At 41.2% G+C, this 27,716-nt stretch overlaps 1 protein-coding gene across 5 annotated transcripts in view; it reads right to left on the bottom strand.

The window, feature by feature from the left end:
* Positions 1 to 1,386: 1,386 nt before the first annotated feature.
* Positions 1,387 to 27,716, bottom strand: part of tenm2a (teneurin transmembrane protein 2a) — a 273,356-nt gene continuing 247,026 nt past the window's right edge. For all 5 annotated transcript variants that reach the window (XM_026281000.1, XM_026281002.1, XM_026281001.1 and 2 more), the window contains 19 exons: positions 26,422 to 26,622; positions 26,118 to 26,303; positions 18,756 to 18,902; positions 17,395 to 17,605; positions 16,901 to 17,020; positions 15,956 to 16,217; positions 15,294 to 15,561; positions 13,721 to 13,864; positions 13,064 to 13,313; positions 12,571 to 12,591; positions 12,251 to 12,480; positions 10,291 to 10,445; positions 9,150 to 10,039; positions 7,934 to 8,109; positions 6,761 to 6,996; positions 6,315 to 6,611; positions 3,961 to 5,578; positions 3,250 to 3,380; positions 1,387 to 3,117 (listed from right to left, as the gene is read on the bottom strand). In XM_026281000.1, the coding sequence (XP_026136785.1) occupies positions 2,380 to 3,117; positions 3,250 to 3,380; positions 3,961 to 5,578; positions 6,315 to 6,611; positions 6,761 to 6,996; positions 7,934 to 8,109; positions 9,150 to 10,039; positions 10,291 to 10,445; positions 12,251 to 12,480; positions 12,571 to 12,591; positions 13,064 to 13,313; positions 13,721 to 13,864; positions 15,294 to 15,561; positions 15,956 to 16,217; positions 16,901 to 17,020; positions 17,395 to 17,605; positions 18,756 to 18,902; positions 26,118 to 26,303; positions 26,422 to 26,622 (6,281 nt within the window). In that variant the 3' untranslated portion in view covers positions 1,387 to 2,379. The remainder of the gene's footprint in view (positions 3,118 to 3,249; positions 3,381 to 3,960; positions 5,579 to 6,314; positions 6,612 to 6,760; positions 6,997 to 7,933; positions 8,110 to 9,149; positions 10,040 to 10,290; positions 10,446 to 12,250; positions 12,481 to 12,570; positions 12,592 to 13,063; positions 13,314 to 13,720; positions 13,865 to 15,293; positions 15,562 to 15,955; positions 16,218 to 16,900; positions 17,021 to 17,394; positions 17,606 to 18,755; positions 18,903 to 26,117; positions 26,304 to 26,421; positions 26,623 to 27,716) is intronic.

Genomic DNA, 27,716 nt, shown 5'->3' with positions numbered 1-27,716 from the left:
AAGTGCTGCCATAAATATGCATTTATGTGCCAAGTTATTTTACAAAAACCTTTAAATATTATTGTATTTGGATTGTTCTACTACATGTTTTTAGCAATACCTCTATGCATACTCTGCATAATAAAGTGTGGGATTATTTTCATCTGTTTTATACAGTATGTTTCCAAAATTAAACTGCTGTTTGACAATTTTGAGCATGTGGTAGTTTATTGAAGTTGATTGTAAAGCCATTGCTGCCAGTCATTAGATTTTTAGCCTTGCATGTACCGTGTCGATCTAAATGCCAACTAGGATCTAGGTGTATTTATACACAGTGCAAGGTACGACGGGGAAACAACGTCGTGTTATCAACGCTGATTAACTTTTCAAAATCAACACCTCATTCAGCTTTCATCCCAGGTCTGCAGCACGACCCTAATTCACCTGTAATGCAGGTAAGCCGGTGAAACAGCATCGCGATTTCAACGGTGAATCCACGTCGTGATTTCAACGTTGATCCAATTTGCAAAATCGAAAGGTAATTCAACGTTGATTCAACCCTGGTACCTGACGTTGTTTCAACGTTGAATCAACATTGAAATGCCGGCTGGGTTAGTATCTTTAAGAATTAACTTTTAAAGGTGCTACTGTGTATAAAAATACATTTATTATTATTATTATTATAGTATTACCATTGTGCATATCAAAAAAGCCATAGTAATGCTGCATTAACTTGCTACATTTAGTTAACATTACCATCAAAGTTTTACTGAAGTATAGTTTAACCCGGTCAATTTTGGTAAAAGAACAGCGCACTCTCTACCCCATGATGTGGAGAAATGACATAATACAACAACAATACAGATGTGAAGACATTTACAAATACATGAGACTAGCCGAACTCACATGAATTAAACTATTTATTGGTAAGGTCTCAGAAGAGTCTCACTTGAGTAAGAATCATCCCTCAATACTGATTTGGTACATCTTGACATCCATAATGAGTCTCTTCACAGTGGAAAGAATCCATTTCTATAGTCTGGGTTCTAGTACAGCAACTTTTCTGCATAAAAACAAAACTAAACAAACAGAACATCAAACGGGGTATCAATATTATTCACCTGTGATATCTTGAGTGTCACAAAAATTCTAGTGTTTAATACCAGCTGTTGATTTGCACATAACAAGCCACCTTCTGTTAGAAATATAAAAGTTGATATTATGAACAATATTCTACTGTGCTGCATAAAGGTAAATCTATACACTGTACATACAGATATATTTTTGAAAAACAAGCTTCACAGTTTTAAACTTTATTTAAAGTATAAACCATTTTAAAACACTTTACATTAATTATTTCTGTTTATGACTAGAATTTGTTTTGAAGAAAAAAAAAATAATACAAAAATTATTACATATTGTACAAAGGAAAATTAACTCGACCGTCAATGTTTATCTATGTAGCTAAAAGCCGCGACTCCTTTATGATTGTCATAGAGTACTATGAATGAAAAATAAATAAATAAAACAAACTAACTAAAAATAAATAGTTTCTGACACTAGTAACCTTTCAATCTGAAGTCTGTGAGTGTTTTTTTCTCTGATATCTCTATACAGAAGTGCCCTGGTGAAGGTCTCGTTACTCTAATGCGACTGGGACGTACAAAACTATCGCATCTAAAGCACACTCAGAACTTCACTGTTATCAGATACAGATATGCAAGTACTGTACTTTTCTATCAGTGATGAAACGAACTATGCCGGACTTGGATGTTCTCATCACTTTTACTCCGCTGGAATTGTCTTGAAGGAACAGTCTGTAGATGATGGGACTTGCTGCAGAGGCAATTGACAGTTTAGCTGTGAAGTATGTGAGGCCTGAGACTCTTCAGTTCTGACGTGGAGACTGGGCCTCTCCAATGGCGCGTGAGACTCGCAGCACCTCTCCGATCCAGATCACACGATCACAAGCGTACCATCTGGCACCAACATCCTCTCGGTAACCCAAAAAATATGGGTAAAAATATCAATTCTTTTTTAAAAAGGGGATTTTTCGTATTTCAGCAACAGTAACTCTGTTTTGTTTCTCAGTGCTTTTTGACGTCCATTGTTGGAAAACAAAGACGAGGTCTTTCAAATTGTTTATTTTTTTTTATTTTTTTTTGCCAGAGTCAGTATTAACAAAGTTTTTGAATGTTCTTCTTTTAAAAGTCCCTGCAGCGTTCGGTGAGTTTCCCCATTAGTTCAATTATTCTCCGTGGGTTCAGGAGATAACGGAAAAAAAGCGAGGAAAAAAGAGAAAGACAGAGCAAGAGAGAGAAAAAGATTGAGAGAAGAACTGAAAACGGTAAAGGTATAAGCGGAGGGAAAGCCAAATGGGATAACAAATGATTTGGACTGTTACCTCTTCCCCATCTCATTCTGTCTCAAGAACTGGATGTTGAAACTGCTGTCCGCTAGTTCGGGATACTGTTCCACGGGTAAAATGTAGTACCCATCGTACCCCTGCACTTTCCCTGTTGAGAGGAGCTGCTGTCTCTCTCCTTCAGTCCACAAGCGGCTTCCTTCTTTATTATCCCGTGCCCGCTGCTGCTCTCGCAGCCAGGCTCCTGATAGCGCCCGCTGCCGCGCCAACTCCAACAGCCGAGCTCTCTCCTCGTCCAGGGCGTCCGATGCCAATCCATAGCGCACGCTCAGAGAAAGCGCTGGAACCCGGAACTCAACGGTGACCCCTCTTCGCGATCGTCCGCTTACCGTCACATTGATCCCACTTTCTAGTGCCTTTCGTCCATTGGTGAGTCCCAAAGCTAGAAGGTCACTGTCAGCTGAGCCGATCTTCATGAAGAAATGACAGTCACGGCCATCCTGCGTGTAGTGCGTTCCGTCTAAGTAGATGGCGCTATTGAGCACCAGGGCCACCTTCCTGCTGTCATCGCTGGCCATGCTGGAGACCCCTGTGACCACACGGCCTTCTTTCACCGCCAACATCACCCCTCGTCCGATGATGGGGGTACTCGTGCCAAACCAGTGGCCTGGTTTCTCATGTTTGGTCTTGCGCTCTTTGTCAAGAAGCCGTCCCTCCAGAGCCATGAATGCTTGGTTGTGCCTTTCAGCTTCCTGCTGAACTCCGGTTATCAGCTGCAAGAAGACAATTAAAGGCCTTAGTAAATGCAAGCTAGATCACCTAGTTCAAGATTCACTGATTTGCTGCCATTGGAAAACAAAAGTAATTCCCTTAGGATTTACTTTGGTATTAATGTGGTGACTCACCTGGCCGTTTTCACTTTCTTGACTGGCAAGGAGCTCATATGGTGGATCCACAAAATAGTGTGTGTGTCTGGGAAAGCCTGGGATAATGTTGCTAAGCTGGAAGCCAAACATCACGAGCCAACTCTTCACATCTGCGATGAAAAATACATAGAAAAGGAGTTTAAGCTTAAGCTTTTGGGGTTTACAACATAGGCAATAAATAGGCCCATCTGATTGAAATAATAATAACAAAAAAAAAAAACATAAAATTAAGTACATCATATGGCAAAAACCTATATGAAAAATAAGTAGATATATATTTTGCTTATATATATGATATTTGAAACAAATCTTTAATCTAACTTCAGAAATGTCCTTAATGTCTTTTTTGATCAATTTAATGTGTCTTTGCTAAATAAAAGTAATAATTTCTTAAAAAACAAACAAACAAAAAAACTTAACTGACCATGTACTGCAGAATGGTAGTGTATATACATAAAATATTATATATTTAATATATCATATTTCTCCTATTCATATATATGTAAGAGTGAACCATCTGTACCATATACGGTTTCTGAATATTTTTGATTTAAATATGACTGAACATTTGCCCCAAAAAAAAAAACATCACATTATTTATAAACCACTACTAGCATTTAATTAACATGTGAAATTGACCTAATGAACTAATTAGCTAAACTGCAACAGCACCCAATTACAAGTTCCAACCTGTGACATAATTCTTGACATCCAGCATATCACTGAGAGGGTTGTTATTCTTGAACATGTATAGGTTAAAGGGTGCCAGATCTTTTCCAATCTTCTGCCACATGGTGTAATCAGGCGACGTCCATCTGGCTGCTAGAACATCATAGTCTCTCTGGGTGAAATGCACCAGCTTGGTAAGCGAGTCGTAAAGCCCACCGTGGAAGCCGATGACAAGCTGAAACTCAGGGTTGGAGTCGTGGTACACCTCCCCATAAGCGGTGTATTGCACCTGTTTGATCATCTGCCCATTGCTACTAAAGACAGCCAGTGGCGTACCAGTGTTGTCAGAGGCGATGTAGTACTCCTCCCCACTGCTCACCTCCATGGCAAACAGATGGCCCTGCAGGTCATAGTACAAAGAGCTGATTTCCGAGCTGGAGTGGTTGAACACATGCGTGACCCGAGTTGGGTTGTTCAGGTCAGCATAAAAGAACTGGAGGTGCTGACCCAGACTGTTCTTAGTAGACACTCTCCGTCCGAGTCCATCGTAACGGTACTGGACGCTCCATCCTCCAGCTGCACGGCTATAGGCGCGCACCAGCTGGCCTTTAGAGTTGTAGTCAAACACATCGCCGCCCCTTTGGCTGAGGTAACCGTCCTCATCCAGACGGTACTGGACGTCACCCAGTCGTGTGATGCGGTCTCGTAGGTCATAGCGGAGCGGCATGAGCCTGGCGCTGTTACCCGGGTTGAGCAGGTGTAGGTTGCCGTTTAAGTCGTAGCTGTAGCGCCAAGTGGACCAATCGTTCACCTTGACGCCACTGAGTTGTCCGTCATTGTCGTACTCGTAGCGGTACTGGGTGGTGTTGGCATAGGGGCCAATCTTTAACTCTCGCTTGATTACTCTGCCCATGTTGTCGTACTGCACCGTCATCCAGTACATGAGAGAGCGGAATATCTCATACTGAACTTCCTTGATTCGGCCGTGCGCATCGAAATGCTTGCTGAGGGTCATGACGGCAGTGGTGATTATCTGATTGATGTCGTAGTAGATGACGCCAAACTTTCCAAAGTGCTCCACTTTTCCGGAGATCTCGTCATAGCGGTATAGATCAACAGGAAGTGGCGTCTCGCTGATTACTGGCTTCATGCTTGCGATTCTGAAACTATTGTCATGGTAGGTGTAGTCGAAGCGTGCGTTCACCATACCTTCTTCCGAGAAGCGATAGATCTGCTTGTCAATCAGGGGACCCATTTTACGATAGCGAATCGTGCACGAAAAGCCACCGCTTTGCAAGTTGACCATTTTTAGTACGCCGGCTGTCTCGTCGTAGCCAAAGGTGATGGCTGTGCTGTCATACAAGATCTCGGAGAGCTTGGCCAGCTTGCCGTATTTGTAGAGCACACGACGGCCAGTACCTAGGAAGTAGGTGGCCTGGGGGCGCCCGTCCTCGCTGAAATCGTAGATGATGGACGCGTTGCTCTCTGGCGGGTTGTAGGTGTTGCGGATGTAGCCGATGGAGACATGAGTGAACATGGTGTGACGGGCGACGCTGGGCATGGTGACAGCCGTGATGTGGTTAGACGCATCAAATTCAAAGATGTATTGTCTCTGACTCTGCAGGAGCAGCACCATGGACTGTGGAGAAAAATATTTTCAGAACATTATTATCACATTGAAATTAATGAGCAACAACATCTTTTAACAAGCTGTCATAATTCAAAATGAAATCATGCATCAGAGTTTCTGCACTAAATGTTGTTTTTTTTTGGAGTAGATTTGTGTATGTATATAAGTTGTAATATTTTTCTTGGCAATCTTATTTTTTATAATTTTCTTAAAAAATACTTAAAAATATATATAATTCTATATTTCTTTATTTTGCTTTTTAAGTTTTTAATCAAATTATTTATTTTGTTTTGATTTTTTTGCCTTAGGTTCAATGAGCATAAATTATTGTTTTTAATGAAGTTTTAGTTAACAATAACGACCTGGACTATAATGAAACAACATTTTGTTTTATTAACAATTATTAATATAATTATCATAATCATGAATTATTCATAATTATAAACAATTTAACTATTATTGCCCCCTCCCCCAGTTCTAAGCTTAAATCTCACTCTTTTGAGTTAAATATACGCTTAAAAAAATAAAAATATAAATGTCCAATTAAAAGGAAAAGTTAAAAAATATATATAAATCCTAATTCATGGTATATTATCTGACAAAATATTTTATTTTACTTAAAATTTCAGTATATTTCAACATTTTAAAGCAAAGCAAACAAAAACAACAATTCTAAATTTATTTTAAAATTTCTACATTTCTTAATACATCTTTACCCAACTCTCACTTTAATCAATGATCTCACCTTGTCCAGGTAACTATAGCTCCAGACCTTTCCATCCACAAAAGAGCGTGAAAGGATTCGGCCCTGTGGGTCAAACTCTGTTCTCTCACTCATACTTCCTCGGTGTAGCCCCACTAGATGGCCTGTGCTGGAGTACGACACATTCACCACTGCAAGGCTGCTGCTCGGCTGCCATATCGCAGGCCTGCCCTGGGCATCATACGTGATCCTCAGGGTGAACTTCCTGTGGTCGTCATAGATCTTCTCAGTCCGTGTGTTCCTATCAAAATCTATTGACAGGAGGTTGCGCCCATGTGCCTGCAAATTGCACAAATATTGCATTGACATGACAAAACATTGACATGAAAACCTCATGATCAAGCAGGGTTCTTTGCTTGCATTGTGCACTGATATGTAAAAAGAATATATTACAATATTTAAATGAAAATCTTAGAGCGAGTGCCCACCCGAAGTTTCCTGCCAAACACAGTGACCTTGCCCTTGGACAGTTCTTTGCGCAGCCTCCACTCGATAGAGTTCAGACCGTTATCAGTGGGAAGGGAGATGTTCCTGCGGCCGATGGTGGGACTCACTGATCCTGCCAGGATATGGGGCTCGGTGTGGTAACTGATTCCCATCCCATTGGCGTACATTACTCTCAGAGTGCCATTGTTACACAGTTGGTAGCTGTTCCGTACTTGATCTGCAGGGGGCAACAGAGTGACATCAAATTACCATTAAATTAAGAACAAAAAAAATATTTCGTAACAAATTTTCAACATGACAAGAGTACAAAACGACAACTACAAAAAAAGGCTTGATTTATTCTGAACTTATGAAAGGGCTGCAGGGCATTCATCAGCTCAAGAACAGTCTGGCTGTCTTTCTTAAGATCATAAAAGATATAACAAATGATGTGAAGCCTCAAATCCCTTTGTTTCAGAATGCCACAAACATTTATTATGCTTCAGAACATCCACTATAAATAAATTACCAACCATGAAACTAATTTATGAGCACAAGGTACGTTCGTAATTTGAGATAATATAGTTATAATTTATATGGAAGCTTTTAGAGGCGTTTAGTCAATTTATTATTCACCCCATGAGCGCGTCAAGGTTAGATTCGAAAGTGTGATCTGAGGAACGTTCTCCTTGGACTAAATCCTCAGTAGTTCAATCAGAAGGTTCCTCCCTCATCCTGTGTTACGTCTAGTTGTATTGAAGTTTGACTTTATGGTTTAGTCTGCCATGGGAAGGAAGTAAAACATTGTTGCTCTCTCGCTCTGTCTTTCTGTCCTTTCATCTTAACAGATGAAATAAGCTTCGGGACGGTGGGGTTTGTGGTCGAGGGCAGATGGAAGCATGTGAATATTTTCTTGGGATAAGGTAATGAATTTGTTTTGAATCATATGCATCACAGTAAAATACAACTGGAGAACTAGGCATGGGAGTGAAAACGAATGGTGTTTTCTGCACTGAATCATACAGTTCTTTGGCTTCCAGAGTAAGTTTGCATGCAATGATATATAAAACAATGAAGTTCAAAATGAATCGAAATACGAACCCAACCAGAGAATCTTTTACAAAATGATTTCTTAAACCCAATACAAATTCAAAACGACTCGTGAGAAGACATACCTTGCACAACAGTATAAGACGCTTCTACCGATGAAAGATTCGTGATAACGGTGATGTCATCATCTCTGTTGGAGCTCTCAATGTCAATGTTGATGGATTTTTCGATCTCCCTATGCAGACTTGTAACCATCCCCGTGGGGTACGTCACATTGGTTAGCCGTCCTTCACTGTCATACCTGAAAATACACTAAATGTTAGCACAATACATTTTCAAATTCATATTTGTAAAGCACTGGAAGCAATCATAACTATACCCAATCTTTGACCATCTCAAACAACAAACTGTGTCATCTAGACAATCACCCCATAGAGCTTCAGTTCTATCCCTGCCTGTTTCTCTCTTTCTCTCCCTCTCTCTGTAACATTACATTAGGGAGCAGATCTGGATCCTGCCACAGATCTGTCACAGTCTGGTTGATGTCTGTGCCAGTGCACTGGAGTGTGGGGAATTCTGCATTCTCAGGAGCAAGCTTGTGCTCTCCTGTTCCTGGAGATTTACTTTCCTGCAGAGTGTTCCATCTCTAATCAAACACACCTGAAAAAGTTAATCAAGAGCTTCATGTTCCCTTGGAAATTACAGGCAGGTGTGTAGCAGGGTTGCAACAGAACTCTGCAGGAAAGAGAGGAATTTATCCAGCACTCTCTTCAAAGTCAAATAATGGATATTCCTACTGGATATCTCTAGCTTTCAACTAAAGTGTTCCGTGACACACTATCATTCAAAAGTTTGGAGTTCGTAATATATCAGAAAAATTATTTTAAGCTCACTAAGGCTGGAATACAGTAATAATACAGTAATAAATATTGTTACAATTCCACATAACTGTTCCCCATTTTAACATATTTGAAAATGTAATGTATTCCTGTTATGGCAAAGCTCAAGAAATGCACATTTTATTAATGATAAAAACAGTTAACAAACAAAACTGGCCCCAACTTTTGAATGGGAGTGGATTATTATCACCAATCGGATAAGTCAATGTTTCACACCTGCCTCTGTAAACATTTGCTAAACAGGTTTAATCAACTAATGTAAAAATCTTGAGTCACTGACACATTTTATTTGCTTGAAAGTGAAAGTTTATCAGTAACTATGCATATCTCTTTGGGCTGATCGGAATGTGAAGACAATGCTAAATAAAATTTATGTTGACTGTTTCATGCATATACAAAGATGTCTGCATGCTACATAAACAACAGACACATTGCAACTTACTCATAAAAGGTTGTCCAGCCAGTCTCATCAGCTTTGGTAGCCAACAAACCAGTGTTTCCATTGTATCCCATCAGAACGATCTCCTGGTTGAGAGCAGAGATGGATCGCAGGCTTCCTGCAGGATCCAGTCCCAGCGTAACCACCTGATTCTCGGGCAGCAGGACGAGCCTGAGCAGTCCCGCTCCACCCTGCCCTGCCCCGTCCCTCCGCACTTTCACTGTATTATTGCAGTTATCCACCACTGTGGCCACCTCTCCATCAGGGCCATAGCTGAAGTTGTAGAGAGGCAGACCTGTCACAAGACTGATGGTCTGTAGGTGAAGACCCTCCTCATTAAACACATACAGTTCTTGTTCCTGAGGGGACGCGACCTCATATTGACCCAGTGCTGAAGGCCCTGGTCGGTTAGTGCGCACAGCCCGGATCCGAATGTTATTGAGGTCTGCAATGTAGAGTGTGCCATCCGGTGAGACAGCCAGAGACATGGGGGAGTTGAGGTTGGCGTCTGTAGCATATCCGTCGTCTCCTGCAAAGCAGTTACAGTTGACGTCGTTCTTGCAGTCGCACTCTGACGCAGCACCAGCCAGCAGTGACATCTCTCCGTTGGTGCTAACTTGCCGCACGCGGTTGATCTTCTTCTCGTCCGTCTCGGCGATGTAGAGCACACCCGTATGGGAGATGGCGATAGCCGTGGCACTCTCCAGGGCTGAGTGGATGGCCAATTTGCTAAGGGAATAGTCAATGCCAGGCACTTGGCAGTGCATGGGACGCCCCGCGATGATACTAACTTGGTGGTTTTCAGTGATGCGTAGAATAACGTTGTTCTCTAGCACATACAGAGAGTTATCCATGGGGTTTACCGCCAAGTCGGTGGGCCACTCCAAGCGTACCTGGAGATAAAAAGGATTTAAAGTTTTTAAATTAAGCTTTCAGATTAACCATGTATCATCTTCTGGGCTTCTGATCAAGTTTTTGCAAGCCTGCTAGACATGATTAATGTTTGCATATCTGCACTTTCAGCTCAGAAGGTCTGTTTTGAAGCGTCAGGATTTAAAGAATTAGATTTTATGATCAAATGAACCTTCCGAGTTCCTGTTTCTGCCTGTGAATAATTTATAATGTGGGCTTTCGGCGTGCTGACCTGACTGACATCCATGCTGGAATCGCAGCTCATTGGGCGCACAGCAGTGAGGTCATTGCCGCCCAGGAGAGTAGAGATGATGCCGTTTTGATCCACCTTCCTAATCAAGGTGGCATCCACAAAGTACATCAGCCCGTTTTTATCTACAGCAATACCTGAAAAGAGACACAAACAGGTCAAGAGTCAAGCAGGAAGTTCAGGGGTGATGCATTGCAGACTCACAAACCCTTTGCCTGCCAGACTCGTTTATTTTTGTATTCTGCTGTTCTTAGTGATCAAAGCAAGTGAATCTTTGATCTGGTTTCAACCTGTTCTAAGTTTATCTTCAGGCTCTGCTCAATTCGTCTTTCCCTCCCAAGCCTCTGTCCTATATAAGCTAGCAAATAATACACGTCCATCAACGTCACTCCTGTGTCAACCCATCAATTCCCCTTATCAGACACCAGAGGCAGAGCAGACGAGAATATCTCGAGGTGCCGACAAGAAGATGCTCATAGAATGGACCTGTGTAGGTGTATGATGTAGAGGGGTTTGAACAAAAAGACGGGGAGACAAATAGCATGAGGGGAGAGACTGAGTGCACTTGACTGAGCCTGTTCACTGTGAAGTCATTTGGGAATCGGTAATGAGGCCTGTGTAGTGTGTCACCTCTCTACTCTCTCTCTCTCTCAAGAAGCTCAAATTCAACGTCAAATACAGAAAATGTGACAATGTGACATCCTTGACAGTTTGGTGTCAGACTGGCTATCTTTTTTCCTGGATTTCACTTTTAAAACCCGCTCCAAGTTATCATTGTACCTTTATCTTTTCCTTTTTCATTGCTATATTTGTTTTGATTGGATATACTGAGCTCCAATTCCAGTTACTAAATTCAATTTGAACGTTGAACCTGTGACCTATTCTGTGCATGCAGAATCCATAAAAGCGGATTCAATAAGTTCAGATATTTTTTGAACTGTTATTTTATTTAATATTTACATGGTCATTAACGCAAGACATTATGAACTGGTATAAATAAGTTAAAAAATAATTTGTTTATATATAACTATCTAAAGAGAATCTCCAGAGGAAAATTTTATTGATCAGTTGTTGCTTTTTCACAAGTTCTGAGATATGTTACTTCACTTAATGAGGGAAAATAGACACAAATGAGTCCAATGAAATACAGTAATAGAATGTACAGCAATTAAAATAGATATGGATAGCATTTGATGAGAAATATAGATCTTTGTACAGTTTGAGACATTGTTGAGATTGCATCTTAAGACTTCTGCTATCATTTAGTTTGTCCACAATCAGCTGCAAATTCTCTTTCAAACCTCAAATTCTCTTTACATTAAATGCTAAATGGAAAAATCTTTAACTTGGATGTACATCACAATATGGAATGAAAGATGTGTCATACAGTACTTCCATTTCATCGTGACTTTATTCAGGACTCTTCCTGCTAATCTCACTGAGAATGTCTGAAACAATCACCCAAAATATTTAATAGAACCCACTGTGATTTTTCCCTCTGTGTGATCTACCTAAACACCAGCGCTGTATAATACAGAAATTCGCTCGCTTACAGCTCTGAACTGTAACATGAGAGTTAAAAGAGCCACCACAATTAAGTAACATTATCTTTGAGAGACAGACAGAGAGAGAGAGAATACCAAGAGACTCCGATAATCGAAGCCGGAGACTCACACTCCCCATAGCACATTCAGAAATTAATTAATAGCTTAAGGTTGGATGTTCTCTGGGATTGTGGAAGCAGCTGAGGGATAAGGCTCTTTTTATCCATGTTCGGAGTCACTGCTACAAAGGAAGCAGATGTAAAGACAGCCTGCAGAAACATTTCTTCACCTCAGACAGAGACATTAGTGTGATTTCATCTGATGTGAAGGGGATAAGCCATGCAATAAGCAATAAGATCTAGCTTCTGTTTTGGTTTTCTTCAATGCTTTAACCTCACCTTTGGGGCTCATGAGAGTGGCTTCTACAGCTTTGCCCCCGTCCCCGCATCTCTCATCAAAGGGCAGGCACTGTTCTCCTGTGCCCGCCACCACTTCGGCATTGTCGGCCAGCAGTCTACCCCCTGTGAGCGATCGCACCTTGTAGATTCGCCGAGAATTTGTGTCAGAGATGAACAGAGCCCCAGAGACAGGGTCCACAGCCAGGAAGTACTTATGAGTCGGGTTGTTACTACGAAAAACAAGGTCATTATAGAGTCAGTGCTGCAATTAGGCATAATGCGTTGCTTTATCTCTATATTCATATTATGTGAAGGCACACCTGTGTCGAAAATCCTTATTTCTGTAAATGAAGAAAAGAAATAGAATCACGATTCCAATATATCATGACAGAATATATATTGTGTATATTACTTAAGAGTAAATGGATAAAAAAACAAAACAATTAAATCTAGATAAAAGTAAAATTCTCCCCAAGGACGATAACTATATTAGCGTCTACAATAACGCTTATTAAAAGTGTGTGCCGCAGTTTTGTCGTCTGCCACTTTAAATGCTCACGCCTTTTAAAAGCAGGATGAAATCTAATTGGCTGCTAATGTTTTTATCATTAGCTGGAAAAAAATGAAAGTGATTCCAATGATATTGTTCCCCTTGAGCTGTTATTGTTATTAGTTGTGGACTGCTTTTCTTTTCAGTTTAGAATGATTTAAAAAACTTTGTTTTAAATTATAGTTAACTATGGCACTATAGTCATCATTCTTGGTTTGAACGGGCCTGAAAACAAAAGTCTCCTCTGCTCCTTTTTCTAATACCTGAGCTCCAGAATGCGTGTGGTATTGAGGTTGGGATAAACTCTGCGAACAAAATTTAAGTCTCCAACGTAGAGGCTGCCATCAATGCCTGCTGCCAGGGCTACAGGTGCCAACAGCTTATTTCCATCAGCCAGGCCATTACAGCTCGGGCATGAGATGCTTCGTCGGCGCCCATTACCCATGATGCTCGTGATGATGGGTGGCTGCTGGGACACAAAGACGTTCTCACCGCTGCCCTTATGAAGGATTCCTGGTGTCAGATGAATAAAGAAACAATAACCATTTAAATGGAAAAAGAAAGTGCTATTTCCAAAAGACCATTTTTAGTAAAAGCTGTTTACCTGAGCCATTTCTGAACATTACAACCACGTTTTCAGAGCATTACATTAAATTATTGATCAAAATGACAGGCTCTTTCACTGAAAGCAGCCAGGCATCACAACACATCCGACTTCCTGTGTGTCACCTCAAATCTCAGTCTCAGCAGGTCTGAGACTGGTCCAGAAAAGTTAATTTATTTACATATTGTTCTCCTTTGGGTATGTCTTATTTCATTATGGCATCAAGTGCTGCCACTAATGCCCCATCTAAATAAATTAATAAATAAATACAAAACAAATGCATTTTGCCCCCTGTGCAAGAACATGAGGCTCATACCACTGCGCAGGTTGAGTATATGGTGTTTGTCCAGAGACCAGCCGCCCAGATTGGAAGGTTCCAGCTCATAGCCTTGAAGCATAGCAGTCCTCTTCTCCCACATCACCAGACTAGGACATGATTCATATTCATACCCCACAGAGACTTGGGGACGAAGACAGAGAGAGGGAAAAAAAAGAGAGTACACAAAATGTATCAAAACAGCATTTAATTAACTACATGACAGGCCAATATTAGAGATGATTAATTTACATACAATGCAAGCAGATTGGATGGGGAGTCTAGCTGGGAAACAGTGAGGGAGAATATAAATATTTATTTGAAAACCACATGCTAAATTAAAAGCCAGAACATTTAGAGATATGATAAAAATTCAGCAATTAGAGACACATATACGAGGTAAGCTATAAATGACCCTGCAACACTCATCACAACATTTCTCTTTGCAGACTGCTGGGCAGAAGTAGGACATATCAGGTTCTGGACAAGCCTTCACAAATCACCACAGCTTGGGTGCTTTCACAAACACAAAGCACCTCGGTAAGGTGTGAACGTGATTTGTTCAGACACCCTGTGGCTGGACATGACTTCAGCTTTCACTTCTCCAAGAGGACCGTGTGATCTGTGCTGCTGCCACAGGGTCATTGCAAGAGACGATCTTCAACAAAAAACTTTCCTTCCATTTCTTGAAAAGTGGAGCACAACTCCATGAAGCCATTAGCATAAATACATATGGAGATATACTGACGAGGCAGGTGAGAATTTATAGCTGGGTAGACGCAAGTGGGACTGTGGGTACCTCAAAATATAAATGAAAAAGATGTAGAGAGCTGGAAGGTAGACAGGCTGAGAAAGCGGCGGAAAGACAAAGAGAGATTAGTGGGTGCTATAAGGAGGTCACACCAGACAGAGTGCTGCTCTCAGCGTTTCCCTCGGCTCACTGCGGCTGCTCTCTGAACCTGTGTGCTTCTCTGACAGGGACGGTCAGGCTGAATGATCTTTGGGACCTACGTTCACACGCATGAGCGCGAATCCTGTCTGATGTGTTAACTCTCACTGTGTGTTCAGTCAGCAGAGTGACCGATTACCCATGGCTGTTTAACTGCAATGTGTCATGAACGGTCACTACAGTCGACCAGGGTCCCAAATAAACACCCATCAAGCTGATCTTGAGGATGCCTTTTTTAATTATTTTTTTTATAATGGATTAGTTGGATATTGGTTGTTGCGATGTGGAGAACATCTGTTATTAATGTTACTTAAAGTAGTGAAGGAATGTTTTTATGATAAGACGGATTTGCAAAATGGTGAAAGCACACAACCCAAACTGTTCAAAGCATAAGGGCTCCTTAACTTAACCATTTCAAAAGAGGTTCATAAGAGGAGGGTTTAATATGTGCACTAATTAAACAAGAGCTTCTTTTTCAGCCTCGTTTTCAGCCTCAATCAAAATTACACAACATTTGTTATTTTTGTAGAACCAGTAACTGCAATAGGATAACAACTTTGTTTCGGAGGATGTGTGCTAATAACTAAGTCACCAATCCTTTCTAAATACATTATGTATGCTTACCCACTGCATCAGAGAGGCCATAGACACGCTGACCGTATGCATCCGTCTTGTCCCAGATAAAGGTGTATGCGAGGTTGGGTGAAGCATGGAACCACTTCTGAAAGAGGTGTCCCTCTACGGCAACCATCAGATGGACTTTAACCAGGCTGAGAGGCACCACGGCTTGAGTCATGGTGATCTTGAGCAAAGAGCGGTAACCTGAGGTCCGAGAACTCAGGTGACAGAGTTTCAGATTGGTGCCGGGAATCTCTAGCTGCTCATGCAGAACCTGGCGGAGAGATGGAAGAATGAGTTTCACGTCACAGGAAAAGGGTATTTTCAAATAAGAATAGGAGATGATTAAGAAGGTCAGGCAGTTAGAAGAAAGACTAAAAAGATGAATGGAAGGGGAAAAGCAAAAAAAGAATATAATTAGAGTGAAAATGGTTGATGAGGGATGATGACCTGTGAGTTTCATGAGGTTAACAACCTGTCAACTAATTTAATGACCAAAGAGAGAGTGGTAAAGGAACATGAATAAAGTGAAAAAAGAACACTATTTGGGACACTGAAGTGAGCAAAATTGAAAGGTAAAGTCTAATGAAAGGATCCTATTAATCAAAACACATTAATCAGCAAATTACAGTAATGAATGTTTCAAGGAAGCGAGGATTTCATCATGCCTGTGTCTCTGGAATGATGGACCTCTCTCCTGGCCTGGAACTGAAGAAAGAAGAAAGTGGGGAGGCCACCACCACGGGATCAGGCCTCACAAAGCCGCTGAGGTCACAGCTCGGGATGGTGTTCTCCTCTGTCTTTAACATCAGAGTGTCCATGGCGTAGAAAATGTTCCACGGGAGCCACACTGTGCGCTCTTGACTCAAAAATGGAGCCCGCTCAAATCGGAGGGTGAGAGACGCTCCACCATTGGCAATCAGGTCAAATCTAATGACACAGAGCGAGAGGAAGGGGGAAAGGCAAACAGAGTGTAAAACAAATATGTACTTGTGTTATTCTGTTATTGATAGCGCCATTACATTCTGAATGCTTTTACCATTAAAAATACCATTTCTCTGGGAGGGATAATTCATTGTTTTGATAGATTGCAGTCATTTCAATGGAAAGACTGAGTTTACCCGGCTCTTAATGAATCTAATAAAGATTTGTTCAGTTAGCATGTAGCTCTCTAAATCACTAGAAGCATATGTAAACAAGTAAGTAACAAAATAAGGCTTGGCGGCAGACATAATCAAAGTGTTTCAGAGGGGAAAGTGTTGTTTGTTGCTTGGATGATCGGTTTGGATGTGTATGTACCAGGGTTGGCCAAAACTTAGAACCGAAGAATTGGCTTCCTATGAATTCACGGGTATCATTTCGAATTTAAATGGCCACAAGACACAATCCATCCCTTAAACCATTTTTACAACATTGAAACAAAGCTGTCAAGCCAACAATCAAACTTTGTCTTATGAACTGCTTTTCCAGTTAAAAAAAACAATACATTCATATTTAAATTGCATTTCTGCATCCAGTTTGCTACCACACTTCTCAGTTGAAGTACAATTTAAAAAGCACGTCAATTCTTTTGCGTTCAACTGTGGTTGGTAGGAGTACTGCGGTTAACTTACGTTCCATCCTGGCGCGTGAGGGTGTAGCCATACTGCGGGTACTTGACAAACGACACATTTACTCCCACCAGTGGGGTTCCATCTGTCGTCACCACCTGACCTCTGATCAGTGATGCCAGACTGGAGAACACAGAACAAACAAGAAAACATCAGCTGCTCTATAACCAATAAATCCAAAGTGATACCATCAGTCCAACAACTGCTGTCAAAATAATCCCATGCATTTCCCATTAGCCAACAAATCCGTCAGTTATTCCAAGAAATACAGTGGAAAGAGACAGGTAGATGTTCTAGCACCACTGACAACAATCGATACAGTTACTCAAAAATAGCTCTGGGGTTACACAGCACAGAACTGACAATAACTATCCCAGCACTCAGTTTTCACTCAACAACAGATATAGCATATATTGTGTGCACTTCAGATTTCTTCTACCATACAATGCAAGAGACATGACATTTACCAAGGTGTTGTGTGCAGTACAGTAAATTACCTTGCGTTAAATGGATTGTCTGCAGGGATTATATGTGTGCTGTCCCGGCCCACTAGCATCTTAACACGGTCATAGAAGGAACGGACTTTCTGCTCAGGGTGCTGGCCTTGCTGGATGACCTGTAAGGGATCCCTGGACCCTTTACAAAGGGGACTGTTCTGGCAGGGACTTTGGATACAGCAGTCCGGATCCATGCAGTCAGTCAGACCATCTAGAAGAAATAAAACAGCGGTGTGATGAGTAATGTCATATTATAATGGTGCACAATCAATCAGAGCTGCCTAAGGCTGAAAAAGATTTCTCTCTTCATCTCGTTCTCTGCTCAAAAAAAAAAAGGGAACATTCTTCATCTGTTGAACGAGAGGCCGTTTCATCAAAGTGTTCTTGTAGGTTTTGAACACAATGATGTTGGATTTGAATCTGGTCTCTGTTCCAGTATTCATTTACCAAAGAGTTAGAAAAGTGCTTTCTTCTTTCCCTCACCTTGAGGCTTTGAATTATATTACTTACTACGGACTTGATTTTTTTAAATCCGTCTTTTCAGATGAAAGCCAACAGTCCAGAATTTTCTGAGAAAAGGTTATCTTATTCCTATGAAATTTACACATTCAAGAATTCTAAACAGTGTTATAGATACACTCAAAAAGTTGCCACATCTGGTTAGTGCACTAAACAGTCACTCTCATCACATTAAAGCATGGATTACATTAAAGATGCAGTGTATAATTTGTTTAATGTTAAAACATGTGTAACGGAGGCCATTAAGCCTCCTTGTAAGTGCATCCGCCTCCCATGCCGGAGACCCGGGTTCGAACCCTGCTCGGAGCGTCAGAGAGGAGCCGGGAGAGAAGGGGTTGCATTGGTGCCGTGACCCGGATGGGAGTGAGGTTTAGGGGGTGAGTGTAACAGAGGCCAGCGAGTAGTGCTGTGGAGGTAAACCTCACTCCCCGATCTCAAGAGACGCACTAGCGACAGACGCTAGTGGCTGTAACCATTTAGCCTCCTTGTTAGTGCGTCCGCCTCCCATGCCGGAGCCCCGCTCGGAGCGAGCGCGAGGAGCGTCAGAGAGGACCCAGAAGAGAGGGGTTACACATGCATCACTTAATGGTGTGTGATTAGATTTTGACTACCAGTTTATAGGGACAATGTCAAACAGGGAAAATATCTGTGGATTCTAATTGTCATTTTTTACATAATTCCGTTTGGAATTATATAAAAATACTCCTAGAAATTACACACAGCAGCTGTTCCTGAAATTACAGAAATTGCACACAGCAGCTGTTCCTGTGCACATGTGGCTGTTCCAATCATGTACAATCTTTGTCACAAAGTTCCCACAGAGTCAACAAAAGATCTCTCACCTCCTTCATTGTCTTTGTTGTCTGCACATGAAGTCTCCATGGCGACATTGCAGCCGGTGCCTCTCCATCCAGTCTTGCACTCACAGTGCCAGCTGTTCTGACCCTGCAGACACTGTCCATTTCCATTACATCGGTTCGGACAGCCATCTGCAATGGACAGAAAGAGAAGGAAGATGGATTTAGAGAGGCTGAAATCACACCAGTCATCAGAACACTGATATATCAATAATTGTGACCAAAAGTTTGAAAACAAGCTAGAAATAGTTTCGAGTTCAAATTAATGGAATTTGGAATTTAATGGAATTGAATGATTTAAAAAAATAATAATAGTAATTTAGCTTTTGGTGTCGCTATATGTGGATATATATATCCTGTTTGACATTGTCCCTATAAACTGGTAGTCAAAATCTAATATAAATATAATGTACATTTTCAGATAATAGCTTTTTAGCTACTTATTTGTCTGTCTAATTTATTCTTAAAATTAGAAAGTTTTTTTTTTTTTTTTGCATCTGTTTAATATAATTTTATGCATATAGCAAATAAAACAGAACACAAAAAAATATTGCTGAAGACATTATCCAGACAGTCAAAATGGAATGCCACAAATGAACACGAAATGCAAATGAGAATCATCCTGTATGCTAATATGTGTCTATTTTTTCAAACTTTTGGCTGTGACACTATAGGCAGACATGCATCAGTGCTCCCACACAAACATATCTGCCTCCAATGCGCTCAATGCCCATTTAAGGGGATGAAGTATATGAAAAGCAATACTATTCACATCTAAATTCATTTCAAACTCTGAGATCAATTCAATTAGCTTCGGTAGACTCTATTGATAGCCATTGTTGGTAGCAAATGAATTTATCAAAACTCATCCATTCAGGAGGGGATATTTGTAAAGGGCACACACACTCTCCGACTGTTCATTTACAGTAGCTGATTTGATTTGTCTGGAGAGAGAGCGATGCTCTCATGTAAGAATGTGGTTAAGACAGACTGGAGTCTACATTAGGACACATCTTTAGTTTGAAGTATGAGCCCATGTGTGTGAGAGAACCAAGGACCTTTGAATAAGATCAGTGTGATAAGAACTGTCAGATTTTTGTGATAAGTCAAATTTAAAGATGTTTTCAAGAACGAGAAAAAGAACACTTCATTTTTTGGAGTGAAGTGTGGCATGTGTGTGGGTGTTTAATGTATGCAGTAACGGGATAAACAGTCTTCCTAAAAGACAAAAGGTGGAAATCAATCTCGTCACAACAGTTTTGAAAAGAACGTGGATTGATGTAAATGTTTTAACCAAGCTCTCTCTGGGAGAGGCAGTGACTGAGATGAACAAACACAAAGAGAAATTAAAAGGCTAAGTCCTATTCTCCTTTAGCCACACCAGTCCATAATTAAGCACCCTAGAGACATGACCTAACATTTCCGAGTCATCGGGAGTTTTGTGTAAATAAAACATGCAGTCTAAAAATCTCAGCACTGCCGTGGGCATCGTCTCTTACCTCGCTGTAAAACGAAAACCACACTGCGACCTCACACTGTGTCATCAGAAACCATTGCTGGTCCCCCGGAGTTCAATCTCTAACAGTTAACACTTCTGTTAGTGTGTCACAGCCTCCGCTTATGGTTACCCTGGAAACACAGCCTTTTAGATGGAGCTGGTTTCCTTCATCGCAAGTTTATACAGTATTATTGGCAGCTGACCCCGCGCAGGTGACACTTCGAATGATTTGTGATGAGTGGAATGAAATGGCCTCAACCAGAGGAGTGTGTAAACCCAGCCTGCACTGGGATGCATTCAGCCATTGTGACTCAAATCAAATGTTGCTTTAATTAATGAAATTTTCAATGTCTGGGGTCCTTGAGATGCCACATTAACAGCCTGCTATGCATCGATTGTCACGCAATATTGAGCTGAGAGGAAAGTCACTTAGCAATGATTGCCTTTTAAATGGAGCTGCCATTTTAAGCAGCCAAATACTTATGAAACACCAGGACAGCAAAATCTATGCTGACCATTGATCTTCCTCATTGGACAGCACTGAGCAGGGCCCCTCTTTTATGCCAAAACCCAGTCGATTCTCAGAACACTAACTAGAATAAAGTGGGATTTCACAAACTATTAAGCCACCTGGCTAAAGTAATGCAGGTTGACTCTATTGTAATCTACTTAAAAGGAGCTGAGATTGCCTTGAGTTATGGGTCAGCGCACATGGTATGAGAGAGGAACGCAAAGGTGAGATGGGGAAAAAAGCACGCTGCATAGCAGCAGTCAGAGGTTTGATGGATGGAGAGATGGATAGAAAGAGACAGATGGATTGGTGGAAAGGGGAAAAAACTGCAAGAGAAAAGAACAGCAGGGTTGCAAGGAAGAAAGGACGAAGAAAGAAAGAAAGAAAGAAAGAAAATTCTTAAAAGATGGGATACTATGGGGAGAAAGAACGTGTGGAAGAGAAATCCAGTCCTCCACCTAACTATCCCATCCACTGGCCTGAAGCCCTCTCGCCTTTAAAGGTCATAAAATAAAGGTTAGATTCATAAATCCTCCAAATGCGCCTTAGGAAGAGACAGATAAAGTCCCGCAGGGAGTGAGCACCTACTGCATAAAACGCCCTCTGTCTGGGTTTTCCTTGCCTATAGAGTTCTATGTACTACTACAAAGTCAAATAACATCGTAAACTTCAGCATGGGAATTGTGAAAGCTGAAAATTTTCACTCAAATGTTTTCTGAACTATAGTAGAGACTGGGCAATGTCCTTTGCGCATTGAACAAGTTATCTCAGAAGCCTAGTGTGTTTGGGAAACCTGTTTGGAAACAGTCAAACATTTTTATTCCTGCAATTTCTGTTTGTTTGTCTAATGGTGCAGATATGTGCACTGCAACTTTAACAACTGCCACTCCCTAAAAGGACATTCAGATGTGCAGTTAAAGCTGGGGTAGGTTTGGTTTTTATGGTGGGCGTGGTTTCAATTCAGGATACCCTAGCATACAAAATCCATGCCTCCAGTGGCTATTCTCCTGCAGCCATTTTGGCCAATTAGAGATGCAAATTTAAATCGATTAACAATTGATGCCAGGTCTTGTGCCAAACTTGCTTCCGTCCACTGATGCATGAGCATTCAGGTGATCACTGTGGGCCCTGCAGTTAAACTCCTCATTATCCTGCTCTCCCTGCAAACATACCGCACTCCCCTTCTTAGAAAAGCACACACACTCCTGCCCCTCCATTAGTATTCATGCTATGAGTTAGAACTCATGCAGACGCTGAGACAAAGTCATTACCATGCCTCCTGTTGTCCTGCACCCTGTGTGTAGAAATATGCACAGCAAAAGTGTTGCCCACTGCTCTTAACCCACTCTGTACCAATGGCTCATGAAATTTTACATTTATCTTAGGATCTACTCCCTCCAAATCCCTTTACTTGCAGTAGTGATCTATATCCCTCAGGTATAGCAAATTCTATGTGATCTTTGTCTCCACTTTGCAGTGTCCTCTGTAATTTAGCTCTTTTGTCTGAAGCAGACTTGATGGAACTATACGATGACTTGCCTCCTGTGTCTCTGTTCTGTGCAAACAGAAAGGCAGACTCAAACAGACTGCTAGGAGCTGGTGTGTGCTGCTCTGCCTCTAGCTGAAACTGCAGTATACTTAAATGCAAGCATTCCCATTATGCTTAGAGTCATGTAGTTGACCCAGCCTTTAACTATGCTCCTACAAAAGTAGGAGGGAATGTGGGTGGTGTACTGTAGTGGTTCCAGCTCAAGTCTATTAACTTCAAGTTCATCGGTTCCAACTACATCAAGTAGCCTTTACTATTGTGCTTTTGAGCAAGGCTCTTAAACTCATGCTGCTCAGAGAGACCGGTTCTTTAATAAGTAATGTTGCCATTCTATGGCATAATTCCTTCAAAGATGCAGAAATAAATCCTACATATAAAAAGAAAGACTTTTAGTTTAATGGAATACTCATAAACAAACACTCAAGTATGCAAATACAATTGCTTAATCAATGCATTGCAAAAGCATGGTGCTTTTGTGCATATTTAAGGTTCTTAATACTTAAAGGGTTAGTTCACCCAAAAAAGACAATTCTGTCATTAATTACTCTCACTCGCTGTTCCAAACCCACAAGACCTTTGTTCATTTTTGGAATAAATATTAAGATATTTTTGATGAAATTCAAGAACCTTCTGACCCTTTATAGACAGCAACAGCAAGAATGGTAGTAAAGACAAACATCCCATCTGACATAAGTGGTTCAACCTTATTTTTATGAAGCTTCAATAATAGATTTTGTGTGCAACTAAAACAAAAATAACTTTATTCAACAATTTCTTCTGTTCTGGTCAGTCTCCGCCACCATTCATGACAGTACCACGACACATGCGTGTGCATTCCTCTGCTTGTAAACAAGCCGCAGCGCATGCATGTTCTATGCCAGAACACCGGCTCCTGCGTCAGCAGCATCATCACACGCATTCACATGAGTAATACCATTCACAAGAATAGGAGACTGACAAGGATAAGAGGAATTGTTGAAAAGTATTCTAATAGCTTCATAAAATTAAGTTTGAACCATTGATGTCACATGGACTATTTTAATGATGTCCTTACTATCTTTCTGGTCCTTGAATGTGGTAGTTGCATTGCTGTCTATGCAGGGTCAGCTCTTGGATTTCATCAAAGAAAAAAAATCTTAATTTTCTGTTCCAAAGTTAGAAACCTATTACATTATCTAACTGGTTTTGCAAAATTATTTTCAAAGTGTTGCTCCATCTCAACTGACAGGCCTGAAAGACTGGTTGGTTTTGACAAAATGGTAATTACTTGACTCATAAATCTTGCAAGATAACCATCCAATCACTAATTTAACATTATTGAGCCAAGATTTTGCCAAGGATTCATAAAGCCATAAGTATAGTAGACATGCTGAGATGTACCATGATCATTTGGGCACCTAGGGGGAGTTGTGCAGGTAAATCTCTTGCCATCTAGAGGCAGTAGCAACTGACACCAGAGACTTCAGTCTTCAGTGTCCCTGTTAGCATGCCTGCCTCCCAGTGCTGGCTGCTGCCAGTTTGAGCCCTGCTTGGAATGGGCAGAGCAGAACCAGTTGCATTGGAATTTAGATTTATCATTATATGTTATGAATCGCGTTTTGACTCAATCAACAACTTGCGCAAGATATTTAACCTCAGGTTACTCCATTGAGACTGTCTTTGTAATAACTTGTGGTAGACATTTTTATGATGTCTGCTTACTATCTATTCAGTTATATGTGAAACGTGGCCACTCTAATGTATAGTATTACCCCATATTCCAAAGGATTTAAAAGTCATTGTATTAAGTGTAGCTTGGTAATGCTGTAGGAGAGGGACATTTAAAAAGCAACAAGGTGCAAAACAGATGATTACAGCTATACTATCATCATCTGACAACAAGAATATAAACACACACGCTGAAGAACACAGACTAGCACTATGAACCTACTCAACATGACATTCTACTCCACAACGGCTACTCTACGAACAGAAGCACACAGTCGTTATGCAGCCAAACTATCAGAGGCAGGGGGGTTGCTCACGACCAGACTAAAAGTGCAGCTAGCACTAGTCACAGTACGACGAGGTACAATACCTTCAATACTTCCATCCCAAATGTCTGCATCAGAAAGGACATTCAGAAGAAACAAAAATGTGTCATAACAAGAAGACAAATTAATACATGTGTTGCATTTGAATCACGTAGAAACAGAAGAGTTCTCAGAAATAAAAATGGAAACTGAAGATGGAAGCCATTTACGAGGCTTTTTTAGCCCACAGAAAGAGTTTGGTGACAATAAGCAGACAGACTTCCTGTTGTGGCGTTCAATGGGGAGAAGGATTAAAGGCAAAGCACTTTCAGTCTTTGTCGCTTGTGTCATCTTTGGAGTGACAGACAAACATGCACACACATATCCACAGATGATGAGAGAAAGGAAAACTCTGGCGTTTGAGTCTATTTTTGAGATAGAGAAGTCAAGACAAAAAGAGGTGTGACTTATCAAGGTGAAGACACCTCTACCTTTCATCAGTTGCTGCTACCCTGCAAGGACTGTTCATTACCCAGCAGCCCACACATCTGCCTCCGCTGTGTGAGGCGTGATCAAACACAACTAAGTCTGTTCTCAGTCCAACACCAGACAGAGAAACAGTCTAATTCTCCTCAATAACCCCCCCACCACACACTCTTGCACCTCAGCGCCTCATTCATCTCTCCTATACATACTGACCCAGTGGCTACTGATTTCACCTTGGTCTGTCTTATGCCCTATTTACAACTTGTATAAGCTTATGGGAACATGCTTCCAAACTGATATAAAGTCAAGCTTTTAGTTTTCTATTCTCTACCCTCAAATGCTTTAAACTTCTCTTTCAGAGATTTGGGTCAAATGATGCACTTGATTTGTACTTGCAGTCATGCAATGGCTGTCACTTGAATGTTTCTGTCATTTTCACAAGAATGTAGGGAAGGGGTGTTCAATCCTGCTTTTTTTGGTCTGGATGTTTTGGTATCCCATTTTTTTATTTTCATCATTTAGATGGGAGCTCATGAGAGTCACCTTTGTTGCCGCTACAGTATGTATCGATACACACTTCTGTGGACTCTGCAGCAGCCTGGAATCCCTCTGGATTTATATGACCAAAATGTGGACCACATGAGTTTTGGGCAGCTTTTGGAGCATGGCCTTAAGATTAATTGTTTTAGAGTCGTGTACTATACATCCCATCCTGATGGATCAGTCAAGAGAAAAATTACAAGCATAGACTTTTCCTGGAGTTCTCCTAAATCCCTGAGCTGCATGCAAGTAGGTCATGTTCCTGGATCAAAATCCTTTCCCGGTCCTTAAGAAACCATTGCCCAAACCAGGGGTGTCCAATCCTGCTTCAGGATGGCCACTGTCCTCTAGAGTTCAGCTTCAACCCCAATGAAACACACCTGAACCAGCTAATCACGGTCTTATTTGGCATACAACAAACTTCCAGGCAAATGAGTTGGAGCCCAACTCTGCAGGATAGTGGCCCTCCAGGTGTGAGTTTGGACACCCCTGGCCCAAACCATAATTTAGGCCAAAAATAAGAGATAACTTTTTTAGACCCTAAACCCAGCTCTAACCCTTTCCCTAAAATCTGATTGGTTGATAATAATGTTGCCCTGGAACCAACAAGGACGATCCAAAAATGGGTCCCTCTCACATAAAGCTTAGAGGAGGGAGCAGAGCAGAGACAGTGCTTTGGCATCTGTTGTAATAGTGAGTATAGTGAGCAGGAAAAGATCAATTCGTGGGTCAGGGCTGGGTGTATGCCTACCGATGGTGCAGTGTTCTCCATTCCAGCCCTGTTCACACTCGCACTTCCCATCCTTACAGGTGCCGTGCTTCACACAAAGCGGGTTACACACACGCTGGTCGCACGCAGCACCTGTCCAGCCCTCCTCGCAGCGGCACGAACCACCCATGCATACACCGTGTGTCCCGCAGTCGACTGAGCAAACCTCTGTGTCGAGAAAAGGACAGAGCAGTAAAACCACTATTTACATACCATACGTTAGAAATCAGGTATGAAAAATTGAAACATTTGTATTACTGAGATCCAATCAAACATGCAGACTGACCGACAGAACAATCAGGGCCCATCCAACTGGGGTCACAGCTACAGACACCTGTGTCTGGAATGAAAGCACCATGACCATGGCACTGATCTGGGCACTGTGCTCTGGGCAGCTCACAGCTTGGTCCACCCCAGCCTGGTTTACAGTGGCACTCTCCGTTCACACAGATGCCATTATTTGAGCAGGTCGGATCCAGGCAGTCAACTGCGAACAAAAGATAAGAGTCATTAATGAGGCTTCATCTGTCAGAAATTAAAAAAAAACCCTATGATATTTCTTTATAAACTCGGTTTTCTTTCCTGTGTTGATATAATGTTTATGAAGAAGGAAGCTAGGGAGGGTTGTATTGAAAGGATTGTCCCTGTTTTTTAAAGGCAAAGCCTTTAGTTTATGTCACAGCAATGATCATGGATTTTCTACTTGTTGTTTCCAGTTAAAAGTGTTATTGTTTATTCTTGATAATATTTGATTGGATAATATTAGTAAATGCAAGATGTGTCATGGGAAATGGAAAGGTGTAAATTGTAGGTGTACACCATTAGCTGTTAAGTAAAAGCAACAAACCCACAACTTTAATAATCAGTGGGCTAATTTCCCATTTATTTACATATTTGATTATTTATTAGACGAAAGGACTATACCTATATACTGATACCAAAAAGATTATGAGAAAAAAAGGGTGCATATTCACATATACCTGGGCTTTCTGGGGTTTTTAAGAAGGCATGCACAAGCACATACTACGTCTTTCATCTAAGCATGAAAAATCAATATCCCACACCTTAAGTGTGAGAATGGCAGTTTCCTGTCTAAAGCCTTTCACACTCACCTCTCAAACCCTCACTTTCTCAGCATCTCAGTCTGTCTGTCTTACTCTCCATTCCTCTCTCTTTTTGACTTTGACCCTGTCTCTCACATGTTCCATCCATGCCTCAAAAATGTATATCGATTGCTGAGCGAAAGAAGAGATCTGGCCATGAAAAGTGCGAGAAAGCCATTTGACAAATTACCCGTCCCTAAGGTGCCCTGCGTGACACCCCTGTCTCAGCCCCCTCGGCTCACAGAAGTGCTGCTCCTTTTCCTTCATGCACATAAAGCCATTCATGCCAAATTTTTATGCTGCAGAAACTGCACATCACAGATATCGATTTCTGTGTCACCGGCACTTCAGGTAAATTGTTTGAGTGACTCTGCTGTGATGAATATCTGATTTAAAAAAAATGAAAAAGAAAGGAACAAAAGTGCTGACCTTGTGATCTGCAACAACTCTGTTCCTCATGACCTTCTTAAAAAACATT

This window comes from Carassius auratus, chromosome 14, assembly GCF_003368295.1.
Source record: "Carassius auratus strain Wakin chromosome 14, ASM336829v1, whole genome shotgun sequence".
Taxonomy (NCBI): domain Eukaryota; kingdom Metazoa; phylum Chordata; class Actinopteri; order Cypriniformes; family Cyprinidae; genus Carassius; species Carassius auratus.
The sequence above is the reverse complement of the archived record's forward strand: the minus strand, read 5'-3'. Positions and strand labels throughout refer to the sequence as shown.